General features: G+C 44.6%; 1 protein-coding gene across 1 annotated transcript in view; it reads right to left on the bottom strand.

Moving 5' to 3' along the window:
* Positions 1–842: 842 nt before the first annotated feature.
* The window catches only part of VPS53 (VPS53 subunit of GARP complex), a 472189-nt gene continuing 459634 nt past the window's right edge, over positions 843–13397 (bottom strand). Inside the window, exon 22 of the mRNA XM_063953873.1 lies at positions 843–4283. Coding sequence (XP_063809943.1) covers positions 4116–4283 — 168 coding nt within the window. The 3' untranslated portion in view covers positions 843–4115. The remainder of the gene's footprint in view (positions 4284–13397) is intronic.

The following is a 13397-nucleotide window of genomic DNA, read 5'->3' as shown; positions in this document are numbered from 1 at the left end:
ATACATGGTACTTGGTACTAGTTTCCATCACCAAGGCAAATAGTCGAATTGAGGAAGCAGATTTTGGGATACTGCAAAATATATCATAACAATTAGAAAAAAGTAAATTGAGTAAAAAAAAAAATGAAATTAGATGTTGGAAAAAGTAACTTACTGGTCCCTACTGCTTATTTATTAAGTTATTTACATACATAGTGAATGCAAGTTATACATCGCTTTCCAGAAAATATTCCCTGTATTTACATAAAGCCATGCCCCAGTGGGGTTTACAATCTATATTCCCTATCCCATGTACACACATGCACACTAGGATTTATTTGTGGTCATGAGCTAGTTAAGCTACCAGTATATTTGTGGGAGGAAACTGGAGAACACAAATGCCACACAGATGAGCCATGATTGGGGCTGGAAGCAAGACTTCAGTGCTGTAAGGCAGTAATGCTAACCATTACGCCAACCATGTTGCTGGAGGGTATAGCTCTACCGAACGTAGGATTTTCTTTTTTTGGCCTCCAAGTTTGCACACTGGACACTTATCACCTCTTCATACTTTTACCCACAAAATTGCTTCCTATTTTTAAAAGCACTGTCCTACCAAGGCCTATTCCAAACTTCCCCCTGCAGTGGTAGACTACAAATGCACAAGAAAGTACCTTCAACTCGAAACTCAGACAAGGTGAAAGTCAGAAGGCACTAAACCTAAAAACGCCACGGACACATGAGCATTAGAATAGAGATAGCTCCTCACAAATGTGTTATGGTTATAGCTTTCCAACTGTGTAAAAAAACAGGACAATGCTTAACAGAAATTAAAAATAAAATTTCTTCAATATAATTAGGAGTGTTTTTAAAGGAACCTTTATTAGATAAACCTGTTTCACACAACTTCTTGATGCATAAAGGCAAAGCACTTGCTATAAACTTTTACATTCCAGATGACATAATTAATCAATGAATACAGAAGTATCTAAAGTACTTAAAAAAAAAAAAAAAAGAAGCAATTAAATAATTGTTGACAGAATATTGATTAGTGTTTGGTGCACATATATAGCTGACACCACATAGTATCAATTTCCATTTTTTCTTGATATGAAAGTGAACTACATACTATACAGTTTTGTTCACATAATTATAATTTTTGCAGCAGTCAAAGGAGAGCTTAAACTTTATTAAACATACACTATGTTACACGCCTGTATTTTAGAATCCTTGTGAAGAGACAATTTAATAAACCAAGAAAATAGTCAATCATATTCCAACACCGTTTTATAACCCAAAATTTGTAACGTAAGAAAAACAAAAACAAACATTTTAATGAAATAAATACAGTCACTATAGTATCTTGGACATTTACATAATCTATGCTTTTAGCCAGCCTGTCACATTGGAAAAATACATTAGTTGCAGAATACATCCCATTAAATAGTTATTAAACATCCTAATAATTACTGAATAGCATATGCATTTCCATTTCAATTTCTAGCTCCCTGCAAAATAAAATATACACCTGAAGTATCAATTTAAAGGTCTGCATCACCTGTAGCATATAGTAATTCATTGTAGTACTCATAGGGCAGTGACATTTCTATAAATAAAGTAATTAATATGCTATTTATCTGTAAGGGTATCAAGAGATTGAAATATTGTCGCTGGTGCTCTGTACCCTATCAGCTCTCCTTGAAACAGACAGTGGTAATTCTATTGATTTCTATTAAATACAATAAAAATTCAATGAAAAAAAACAAAAAAAAAACACCCATGACCCGATCAAAGTTAAATGCAGTGACAACTTGCTAGTAAAAATTAAAGGACGAAGACAATACAATATTTATGATCAACTGATGACTAAGACAGTAATGCACTACGCCTTCAAATCAGACATTCAGAAAAGCTGAGAGAAAAACAAAATAAAAATGTATGCATGAGGAATATCTCCAACAGCTATATTAGTTTAACAAATAAATTCATTTTAAATGAACAAAAATAAGTATTGTGCGGATCACTCATCATAACCGTTAAGACTAACTAGCAACGTATGTAAGGTTGGTAACAATACAGTATAATATAATGGGGTTCAGTATGATTTACCGGCGGCTGGGATGCCGTCCGTCAATATACCGACAGCGGCATCCTGGCCGCCAGTATGCCAGCAGCGGGGTGAGCGCAAAGAGCCCCCTTGCAAGCTCGTTGCACTTGCCATGCTATGGGCTCAGGCTACATGTTCCATTCCCGCTCGTGGGTGTCGTTGACACCTACGAGTGGGAATATTCCTGTTGCGCCAGTATTGTGGCTGCCAGCATTGCCAGCGGTTGGGATTCCAGTGTCGGTATCCTGACCGCCGGCAAATTAAACGTATACCATATAATGTATTGCAGTATACTTTGGTACAAATACAGTATGCAGTGTTCCAGTAGCAATATGCAATTGCTGAATTCCTTAAGGACACGTTTACTCTTGCAATATAAAAAAAAATAAAAAATGCTTTTCTATACTGCACTTAAAACTAAGTGAATATATGAGACCAGACTGTTAATCCGTGTCACTTTAAATATCCACTTAATAAGTAGATAGAATAGGTTAGAAATAACATGAATTCTTAATTTTCTAGCAAAAATGCAGTGAAAAGGATTTGCACAGCATCTTAATATCACTCAGAGGATATGACATAGAAATATAAAAATGTAAGGGAATTAAAAAAAATATAAGTTACAGAATGGAAAAAACAAAGATTTACATTTCTTTTGGAGTGTTTAGTTGTTTGCTTCTATGTAAAAAAATGACACGACAGTGGCGTTATGGATTATGAAAACAAAATCTATTTATGCCAGTATTCACATCATATTTTTTCCCCTGCCAAGCTCTAGAATGACTATAAATGTGTGTGTCTGTGTAAGGAAGATCAATCCCTCTTATCTATATAAAGCTTCCAGTGCTCACTTGGGGGTATATTCAATTGAAGCCGGATCCATTCTGACATTAATTTGTCGGAATGGATCCGACCTGGGCTATTCAATGACATCTCAATTCGACTTTTAAAAAAGTCGAATTGAGATGCGGGAGGGGAGACGGGGGAGAGCCGCGGGCAGACGGGGGAGAGCAGCCACTGCTGTAGCGCTGCTCTCCCCCGTCTCCCCCTCCAAACTCTCTGCCTCTCCCCGTCCCTCCCTGCATCACAGCCGCCGCGTCCACCTGGCTCCAGCAAGCGAGGACTCGCTTGCAGGAGCTGGGTGGACGCTGCTGTGAGCGGCGGCTGTGACATCCTCCAGCGCTGCTCACCCCATCCCCGCCTCGGCTCTCCCCGTCTCCGGCGTTGCTGTCCCCATCACATTCAAACGGAGATGGTCGGAAAGGGGGCCAAAAACGATTTCGACACAAGCACGCGGATCGGCAGCTATTTCGCCGATCCACGTGCTTTTCGACAAGTCGAATTCATCGAAAACTGCCGTCTATTCGACAGACAGCAGCTTTTGACTTCAATTGAATATACCCCTTGGACTCCTCAGGAAACCAGCACATACTTTACGGTCAGTTTGAACAAGGTGACCAAAATCCCAAATTAGCTCTTATGTTACTCTAAGCAAGCTCCAACTATTTGTCTAGTGTAAAACTTTTAACTTTCAATATGATTTTCCCTGACTCACATCAGAATTGTATGTTGTGGCAATCGCTATAGTGTAATAGATACAGAAAACAAAGCAAAAGTTTGCTCATGCTAGAACCTGTAACGTGTTTTAGTGGTTAAACACAGCTGGAACAGAAGTGTCTGCCTAAAAAGACAGGACTCGCGGCTTTGTGCCTACATACAAGCCCCAGGAAAAACTAAATAGTAAAATTAGAAGGAATCATTCTGCGTGACCACAATACTCCCTCACAGTGCTTTTAACATGCTTGAGGGAATGGCTGATCAAGATATGTTCTGTCTAGACAGAGACACACTCATACCATTCAGTCAGACCAATGTGCTCTCACTGGCTCACTTCCTGCAGAGTTGACACTTCAAATTATTGATTAAAGGAGATGACAACAAAACAGGATGGCTGTTAAAGCGTTACAACAAACTTGCTATTAACACTGCTACCACACCAGTGTGAAGTGCACAGGGCTCTGTAGTTGGTTTATAGACGTTTCTTGATGAGTTTTTCCAGTTTCCGTATTCGTGAGGACTCCTGTTCAGGGGTTGGGGTCTGCAGAGTCGCTGAACTGCTATCAGCACCGGAAGGAGGAGTTGGAAGCCTTTGTCGAAACAGTTCCAGCATGCTGCTCTGTTCACTTCTTTTCAATCCCTATACAAGATAAAATAAAATGATCAAAAAACAGATGTAGAAGCCAGAATAGGATCAACTATGTATGCCAGTGCTTTATGTAGTTGACAATATTGTTATGTGTGTCTCCCTGAATGAAATCGCATAAGTGAGGATGCTCTCAAGAATACTGCAAAGTAAAACATGTACTGATGATCCATCTGAATAATAAAAACAGAAAAGTCTTGCAGAAAAGGGTCTCCAGCTTGGACTAATATTGCACTCACGGGCAGCAACTTTAAGTTGTAGCACAAGGAAAGTACACCTGGAAATGTGCTTCCTAGATCTGGCCTAATGCAAAATAAGGATAACCATCAAACAACAATGGTTTACTACTGATGGTTGATGGTTTTGCCATCAATGGTGGAGTCCGGTGGTCCTCTGCCTTTGATGGGAAGATGCACCAATGTTTTTTTCCCCCCCCTGGCCTGTGGTGCTTAGCCATGTCCCTTAGCCCTACCCCTACACTGTAGCTTAGTTGCCACCCCCTTTCTAGACTGGCAGGCCGCCTATCTGTTACTGACAGAAGGGATACCAATTGACAGTTAAAAGTATTGATGGTTACCTGTCGATGGTTTAATGGCATTAAGATAAAATACAGATGAGGCCATTGATGTTAGACCTGATACTGGCCATCCCTAGTGCAAAAATCAAATCCTACTGTTTAGCTGCAATTGCCATGCATGGCAAAGGATACACCAGAAAATGTGAGCTGTCTGCTCTCATTTATACTATACCAATAATATAACCCTACACAATGAAATCTTATTTCTGCTCTGTTCCATGTGTCCTGGCAGAAATGTAGGTGAACACAATGGAATGGCAATGTTTTCACTTTGTACGTTTTCACTGAGAATCTCACTCAGTGCATGTCGTGCAAGATGTATGTGCACCTGGAACAACCGTCCCAGTGTGAATACATCTGCGCGAGGTGTGTACAAACGGTTGCGCTGGTAGCCCAGGTAACTGATCTAGAGCAGACCGTTACGCGACTAAGGGATATTCACAATCTCCAGCAAAGCTTAGATAGAACGGTGGTGGAGTTGCAGGGTAAGACACTGGTAGATGAGGATGAAGAGGTAGCCAGCTGGGTCACAGTTAGAAGTTAGAAGAAGAGGGGGAGACAGGACATTTCCGATCTGCCAACTATAGGGACTATACTGGACCTGGTACTAACTAACAACGTGGACATACAGATGGGTCCACGTTTATCTTGACCTTTAATAGGATTAATTGGGACTGGCCAATCGGACTTAATCCCCTGCTGTAATGACTTAATCCCATGCTGTATTGTTCTCTGCACTGTACTGCAGCTGAGAACAATAGATGAAGGGTTTATGCTAATAAGTCATGTTGTGTCTAGGCGCAGAAAACTAGTCAAGATAACCATGGACCCATCTGTAATAGCGAATACCGCAGTAGGCGAAACCTTGGGTAACAGTGATCATAATATGATCACATTCGACATTAGCATTCAAAAGCAGCACTCTAAGGGTACAACTAAGACTCTTAATTTAAAAAAAATAGGATTTTGGTACCTACCGGTAAATCCTTTTCTCGTAGTCCGAAGAGGATGCTGGGGTCCACATTAGTACCATGGGGTTTAGACGGGTCCACCAGGAGCCATTGGCACTTTAAGAGTGTCGGCTGGCTCCTCCCTCTATGCCCCTCCTACCAGATTCAGTCTAGAAACTGTGCCCGAGGAGACGACATACTTCGAGAGAAGGACTTAACACAGATAGTGGTGAGATTCATACCAGCTCACACATACAAGGCACGTCAAGTCAACTAGCTTGAACCAATCAGCAAATGGCTGAAACATTACTTACCCAGTAACTATGCAGTACGCAACTAAACAAAGTGGTACTGAACCAAATAACATATGCAGGAAAACGAAGCACTGGGCGGGTGCCCAGCATTCTCTACGGACTACGAGAAAAGGATTTACCGGTAGGTGCCAAAATCCAATTTTCTCTTATGTCCTAGAGGATGCTGGGGTCCACATTAGTACCATGGGGATGTACCAAAGCTCCCAGAACGGGAGGGCGAGCGCGGAGGCTCCTGCAGAACTTATTGACCGAACTTCAGATCATCAGAGGCCAAGTATCGAACTTGTAGAACCTTGCAAACGTGTTCGACTCCGACCAAGTTGCCGCTCGGCAAAGCTGCGTTGGCGAGACACCCCGGGCAGCCGCCCAGGAAGACCCCACCTTACGAGTGGAGTGGGCCTTAACAGATTTTGGACACGGCAGTCCTGCCGTAGAACAAGCATGTTGGATAGTGAACCTAATCCAGCGAGAAATAGACTGCTTAGTAGCAGGACACCCAATTTTCTTGGGATAGTATAGGACAAACAAAGAGTCCGACTTCCTGTGACGAGCAGTTCTCTTCACATAAATCTTCAGAGCCCTCATGACATCCAAGGACTTTAAAGTAATCGAGGAGTCAGTAGCCACTGGCACCACAATAGGTTGGTTGATATGAAATGCAGACACAACCTTTGGAAGAAACTGCTGATGAGTACGGAGCTCAGCTCTATCATCATGGAAGATCAAGTAAGGGCTTTTGCATGACAAAGCCCCCAGCTCAGAGACATGCCTAGCAGAAGCTAAGGCCAACAAAGTGACCGCCTTCCATGTAAGAAATTTGACCTCCACCTCCTGTAGAGGCTCAAACCAATCCGACTGGAGAAACTGCAACACCACGTTAAGGTCCCAAGGCGCCGTAGGCGGTACAAAGGGAGGTTGGATATGCAGAACTCCCTTCAAAAAAGTCTGAACCTCAGGAAGGGCAGCCAATTGTTTCTGAAAGAAAATGGACAGGGCTGAAATCTGGACCTTCACAGATCCCAATCTCAGCCCCATATCCACTCCTGCCTGCAGGAAAAGGAGGAAACGTCCCAGTTGAAATTCCAAGGCAGGAAACTTCTTGGAGACAAATTTCTTCCAAATACGATGGTAATGTTTAGACGTTACCCCTTTCCTAGCCTGTATGAGGGTAGGAATAACTTCTTTCGGAATACCCTTCCGAGCAAGAATCAGGCGCTCAACTTCCATGCCGTCAAACGTAGCCGCGGTAAGTCTTGATAGGCGAACGGACCCTGCTGCAGCAGGCCCTCCCGAAGAGGAAGAGGCCTCGGCTCTTCATGTAGTATATCCAGAAGGTCCACGCACCAAGCTCGTCTAGGCCAGTCTGGGGCAATAAGGATCGCTTGAACCCTTGTTCTCCTTATGAGCTTTAGGATTTTGGGATGAGTGGGAGTGGTGGAAACACGTACACTGACAGGAACGCCCACGGAGCCACCAGGGCATCCACCGCCACTGCCTGAGGGTCCCTCGACCTGGAACAATAGCGCTGAAGCTTCTTGTTTAGACGAGAGGCCATCATGTCTATCTGAGGTAGACCCCAAACATCCATTATTACCTTGAACATCTCCGGATGGAGGCCCCACTCTCCTGGATGGAGATCGTTTCTGCTGAGGAAGTCTGCTTCCCAGTTGTCTACTCCCGGAATGAAGATGGCGGACAGCGCTAACGCATGTTTTTCTGTCCAGAGGAGTATTCTTGTCACCTCTGCCATTGCCGCTCTGCTCTTCGTTCCGCCCTGTCGGTTTACGTAAGCCACTGTTGTTACGTTGTCCGACAGCACCTGAATGGCCGATTTCTTAGAAAAGGGGCCGCCTGAAGACCACTGTGGACGGCTCTTAGTTCCAGAATATTGATGGGCAGGCCGGCTTTCAGGCCTGACTACCGTCCTTGGAAGGTCACCCCTTGAGTGACTGCTCCCCAGCCCCTGAGGCTCGCATCTGTTGTTAGAAGGACCCAGTCCTGAATCCCGAACCTGCGGCCTTCCAGGAGGTGAGGCGAGGTGAGGCAATTGGAGCCACCAGAGGAGTGAAAATCCTCGCTCTTGGTGACAGACAAATTTTCTGGTGCATGTGGAGGTGAGAACCCGACCACTTGTCCAGTAGATCCAGTTGGAAGGTCCGAGCATGTAACCTCCCGTATTGGAGAGCCTCGTAAGAGGCCACCATCTTTCCCAAAAGGCGAATGCATTGATGAACCGACACCCGGGGTGGCTTCAAGACATCCCGGACCATAGATTGGATCACCATCGCCTTGTCCCTCGGAAGGAAAACCTGCTGTACTTCCGTATCCAGGATCATTCCCAGAAAAGACCATCTCTGGGTTGGTTCCAAATGTGACTTTGGAAGTTCAGAATCCACCCGTGACCCTGAAGCAGCCGTGTTGTGAGAGCAATGGACTGCAGCAGCTGCTCCCTGGACGAAGCCATTATCAGGAGATCGTCCAAATAAGGAATGATGTTCACCCCCCACTTGCGGAGCAGCACCATAATCTCCGCCATTACCTTGGTAAACACCCTCGGCGCTGTCGAGAGGCCGAACGGCAGGGCCTGGAACTGAAAATGACAGTCCTGCAATGCAAAGCGGAGATAAGCCTGATACGGCAACCAGATCGGAACGTGAAGGTACGCATCCTTGATATCCAAGGATACCAGGAATTCCCCCTCTTCCAGACCTGATATTACCGCCCTGAGAGACTCCATCTTGAACTTGAACTCCTTAAGAAAGGGGTTCAATGATTTCAGGTTCAGGATGAGCCTGACCGAACCATCCGGTTTGAAAAGGTTTGAATAGTAACCTTTCGCCCTCATGTGCGGTGGTACTGGCACAATGACTTGTGCCTCTACCAGCCGTTGAACAGCCTCCAGTAGTACTGTGCTGTCCTTTAACAGAGTTGGCAAGCCCGACTTGAAAAACCGATGAGGAGGGAGACTTTGAAATTCCAGCCTGTATCCCTGAGAGACAATATCCAACACCAAGGATCCAGGCCGGAGGAGACCCAGACATGACTGAACTGTCTGAGTCTCGACCCCACAGGCCCCACCTCCGGGTCGTCCCGTCCACCATCATGCGGAGGACTTAGGGGTACCCGAAGCAGGCTTTTGTTCTTGGGAACCTGCAGCGGCAGGCTTCTTGGACTTAACCTTACCTCCCCTGAAGAAGGAACCGGAAGACTTGGCCTTTCTGGTCTTGTTGGGCCAAAAGGACTGCTGCGAAGCTGAGGAGAAGGACCTCTTCTGAGCAGGAACTGCTGAGGGAAGATACGGAGACTTACCCGCAGCAGCGGTAGATATCCACGTGTCTAGGGCTTCCCCAAAGAGAGCTTGACCTGTATAGGGCAGCGACTCCACACTTTTTCTGGATTACGAGACGGCGGACCACTGGCGGAGCCACAGTCCCCGACGAGCTGAAACAGACATGAAAGAAATTCCCGCAGCCATGGAACCCAGGTCTTTCATAGATTCCACCATGAAACCTGCAGAATCATGAATGTTGCGTAAATACAATGCAACCTCATCCCTATCCATCGTATCCAAATCCTCCATCAAGGCAGCCGACCATTTTACTAAAGGCTTAGCAATCCATGCACTAGCAATAGTGGGACGTAATATGGCCCCTGAAGCAGTGTACACTGATTTCAGAGTATTATCAATTTTCCTATCTGCCGGCACCTTTAAGGCGGTAGATCCCAGTACTGGCAAAACCACCTTCTTTGAGAGTCTAGATACAGAAGCGTCAACGATTGGTTGGTTTTCCCACTTTTTCCAGTCCTCAGGGAAAGGAAAAGCTACCAGAACCCTTTTAGGGATCTGAAACTTCTTTTCAGGGTTCACCCAGGCCTTTTCAAATATAGCATTCAGCTCTTTTGACGCAGGGAAGGTTAGCGTAGATTTCTTGTTTTCAGTGAAGAAAGCCTCCTCAACCTGCTCAGGTGTGGTATCATTAACATTTAACACATCCCTGATCACCTCTATCAACAGCTGCACCCCCCTGCAAGAGATGCGTACCCCCACAACACATCCCCGTCACCATCTGTAGTGTCAGAATCGGTATCCGTGTCGTCTTGTGTTACCTGCACAAGCGCACGTTTGCGGGGATATATAGCGGGGTGACCCGAAGTACCTGACAAGGGCCACACAGCCATACAGGACTGCAATACCTGGGTTGCCGACTCATTACTGGTAACCTTGTCAGAAATCTGGCACATCCAAGTCCTGATAGAGGAAAACCACTCTGGTTCCCTTGATGGAATCTGTGCTAAACCAGTGCTAACCTGATTGCATGGAATGGGATCATCCTGGGAGGATAAATCCTCAGCAGCATAAGACACAGTATCCCTGCACATCGCTGCTAGTGACCACCAAACATACCCCACACACACAGGATGGGGTAGGACAGAGTTTCCCCCCTCAAGAATGGCAAGAGAGAGACAGAGATTGGAGCCAACCCACACCAGCGCTTTCTATACTAAGAGAGACACCTCTTACTAGCGCTGACTTGTGCTCCTTAATAGGACACACAGTCAAGTATTCAGCCTCCCCTCCCTTCTACAACCCCCTGGTACCGTACAGTAACTGGAGCTGCTGTGGAGTGGATGAGGATCTTCCTTCAGCATGCAGCATGGAGGAAAATGGCGCTGAAACGCTGCAGGTCCGCTCTGAGGAGAAGCTCCGCCCCCTTCCTGGTGCTGTCTTCCCTCTCAGCAGTGTTTAAATTTTGGTCTGAGGAGTTGTGCTGGCTGGATCCCAGGGGCCTGATAGGCTTGCTGACCAAGTGTGAGGGGTAAGCGCTGGCCCAGGGTGCCCCTCACGGCGCCACACAGTGTGCCTCTGGTAACCATCCGGGAGCGCGGTAATACCGCGCTCCCTCCCCTGTTGCCGCCATATTCACACCGGCCCCCCGCTTGCTAGGGGGGTCGGTGACTAACTCACCACATCTGTCAGCTCTGTAATGGGTCAGCGGCATGCTGCTGGGGTGAGCGGTGCCCCTGCGGCGGGGACCGATCAGCCCCTCTGGAGCTCAGTGTCCAGTCAGCGGAGTCAGTGGCTCAGACCCTGCAGGGCGGACACTGCACCCCCCCCCTTAGTCCCACGCTGCAGGGAGGCTGTTGCCAGCAGTCTCCCTGTAAAATAAAAAAACTCTAAACTAAACTTTCCCCAGGAAAGCTCAGGAGAGCTCCCCTAGCTGTGACCGGCTCCTCCGGGCACAATTTCTAAACTGAGTCTGGTAGGAGGGGCATAGAGGGAGGAGCAAGCCCACACTATTAAACTCTTAAAGTGCCAATGGCTCCTGGTGGACCCGTCTACACTCCATGGTACTAATGTGGACCCCAGCATCCTCTAGGACGTTAGAGAAAGCAAATTTTAACAGGTCGATACACGCACTAAAGGACATAGATTGGGGAACTTTGTTTCAGGGAAAAAACACGGCCGAAATGTGGGATGTTTTTAAAACAATACTAGACAAATATACCCATAACTGCATCCCCTTGGGCAATAAAAATAAGAGTATTAAATTTAAACCAATGTGGTTAAACAAAAAAGTTAAGGAAGAAATGGATAAAAAGAGGCGGACATTAAAAGCTTTCAAATCAGATGGGAAGGCAGAGTCATTCCAGTACGATAAGGAATGTAACAAAAAATGTAAAAAGGAAATCAGAGCAGCTAAAATAGTAAACCAAAAGCAAATCGCTAAGGAGAGTAAAACTAACCCTAAAAAATTCTTTAAGTACATTAATGGTAAGAGGCTAAAAAAAGAGAATATAAAACCATTCAAAAGTAAACTGGGAAACCAGATAAATGACGACAAAGATAAAGCGGAAATATTGAACTCATTTTTCTCAACAGTGTTTACTAGAGAGGACCAGATTGTGGGATTAGTGAGTAACAATAACAATAGTATTGATAAAGGCCCATTGCTTAATACTTATCTGTCTGAGGAAGTAGTCCAGGAACGATAAAAAAGAAATAAGACTAATAAATCTCCTGGTCCAGATGGCCTACATCCTAGGGTTCTGATGGAGCTAAATGTTGAAATAGCAAAGCCTCTGTATCTGATTTTCACTGAGTCACTTAGATCAGGCATGGTACCAAAGGACTGGCGTGTAGTCCCAATATTTAAAAAGGGTATTAAACTTCATCCTGGTAACTATAGACCAGTTAGTCTGACATCAAAAGTGGGGAAACTATTGGAAAGTATACTAAGGGACAGCATACATGATTACTTGGAGAACTCCCATGCTATTAATAAGAACCAGCATGGTTTTGTGAGAAATAGGTCATGCCAAACTAATTTGATTAGCTTCTATGAGATAGTAAGCTACAATCTCGACCAGGGTAACGCAATAGATGTTGTTTATCTGGATTCTGCAAAAACTTTCGATACAGTACCTCACAGCAGGCTGATTTTCAAATTAAGGGAGCTCGGTATAGGAAATACTATTTGTACATGGGTGAGTAATTGGCTTGATAACAGGGAATAGCGAGTGGTGATTAATGGGATGTTTTCCACCTGGGCTAAAGTAATTAGTGGAATACTGCAGGGTTCTGTGCTAGGGCCACTATTGTTTAATATATTTATTAATGACTTATGAGAAGGACTAGTAAGCAGAGTGACAATTTTTGCCGACGATACTAAAATATGTAGGGTAATCAAGTCACATGTGGAGTCTCTTCAGAGCGATTTAAGTAAACTGGAAGTTTGGGCAATGAAATGGTGTATGAGGTTTAATGTGGAAAAATGTAAAGTTATGCACTTTGGGATTAAGAATAAACATGCAACCTGCCAGTTAAATGGGGAAATAATAGGGGAAACTGTATTAGAAAAGGATTTGGGGGTGGTCATTGATAGTAAATTTAGCGGCAACACACAATGTCAAAGTGCAGCAACAAAGGCAAATAAGGTGTTAGCATGAATAAAACGGGGAATAGAGACAAGGGATGAGAGCGTAATCCTGCCACTGTACAAATCATTGGTAAGGCCACATCTTGATTATTGTGTACAGTTCTGGGCATCACGCTATAAAAAAAAGATAGAACTTGAAAAGGTTCAGAGGTGAGCTACCAAATTGATTAAGGAGTTGGAGACACTGGACTATGAGGATAGGCTTTCTAGATTAGATATGTTTACACTACAAATGAAACGACTAAGAAGAGATATGATTAATATTTACAAATATATTAAGGGGCAATATGCGTAGCTATCAAGTGAGTTGTTTACTAAGAGACCTCTAC

The sequence above is a fragment of the Pseudophryne corroboree genome, chromosome 2 (genome assembly GCF_028390025.1).
Source record: "Pseudophryne corroboree isolate aPseCor3 chromosome 2, aPseCor3.hap2, whole genome shotgun sequence".
In the NCBI taxonomy this organism is placed as follows: domain Eukaryota; kingdom Metazoa; phylum Chordata; class Amphibia; order Anura; family Myobatrachidae; genus Pseudophryne; species Pseudophryne corroboree.
The sequence above is the reverse complement of the archived record's forward strand: the minus strand, read 5'-3'. Positions and strand labels throughout refer to the sequence as shown.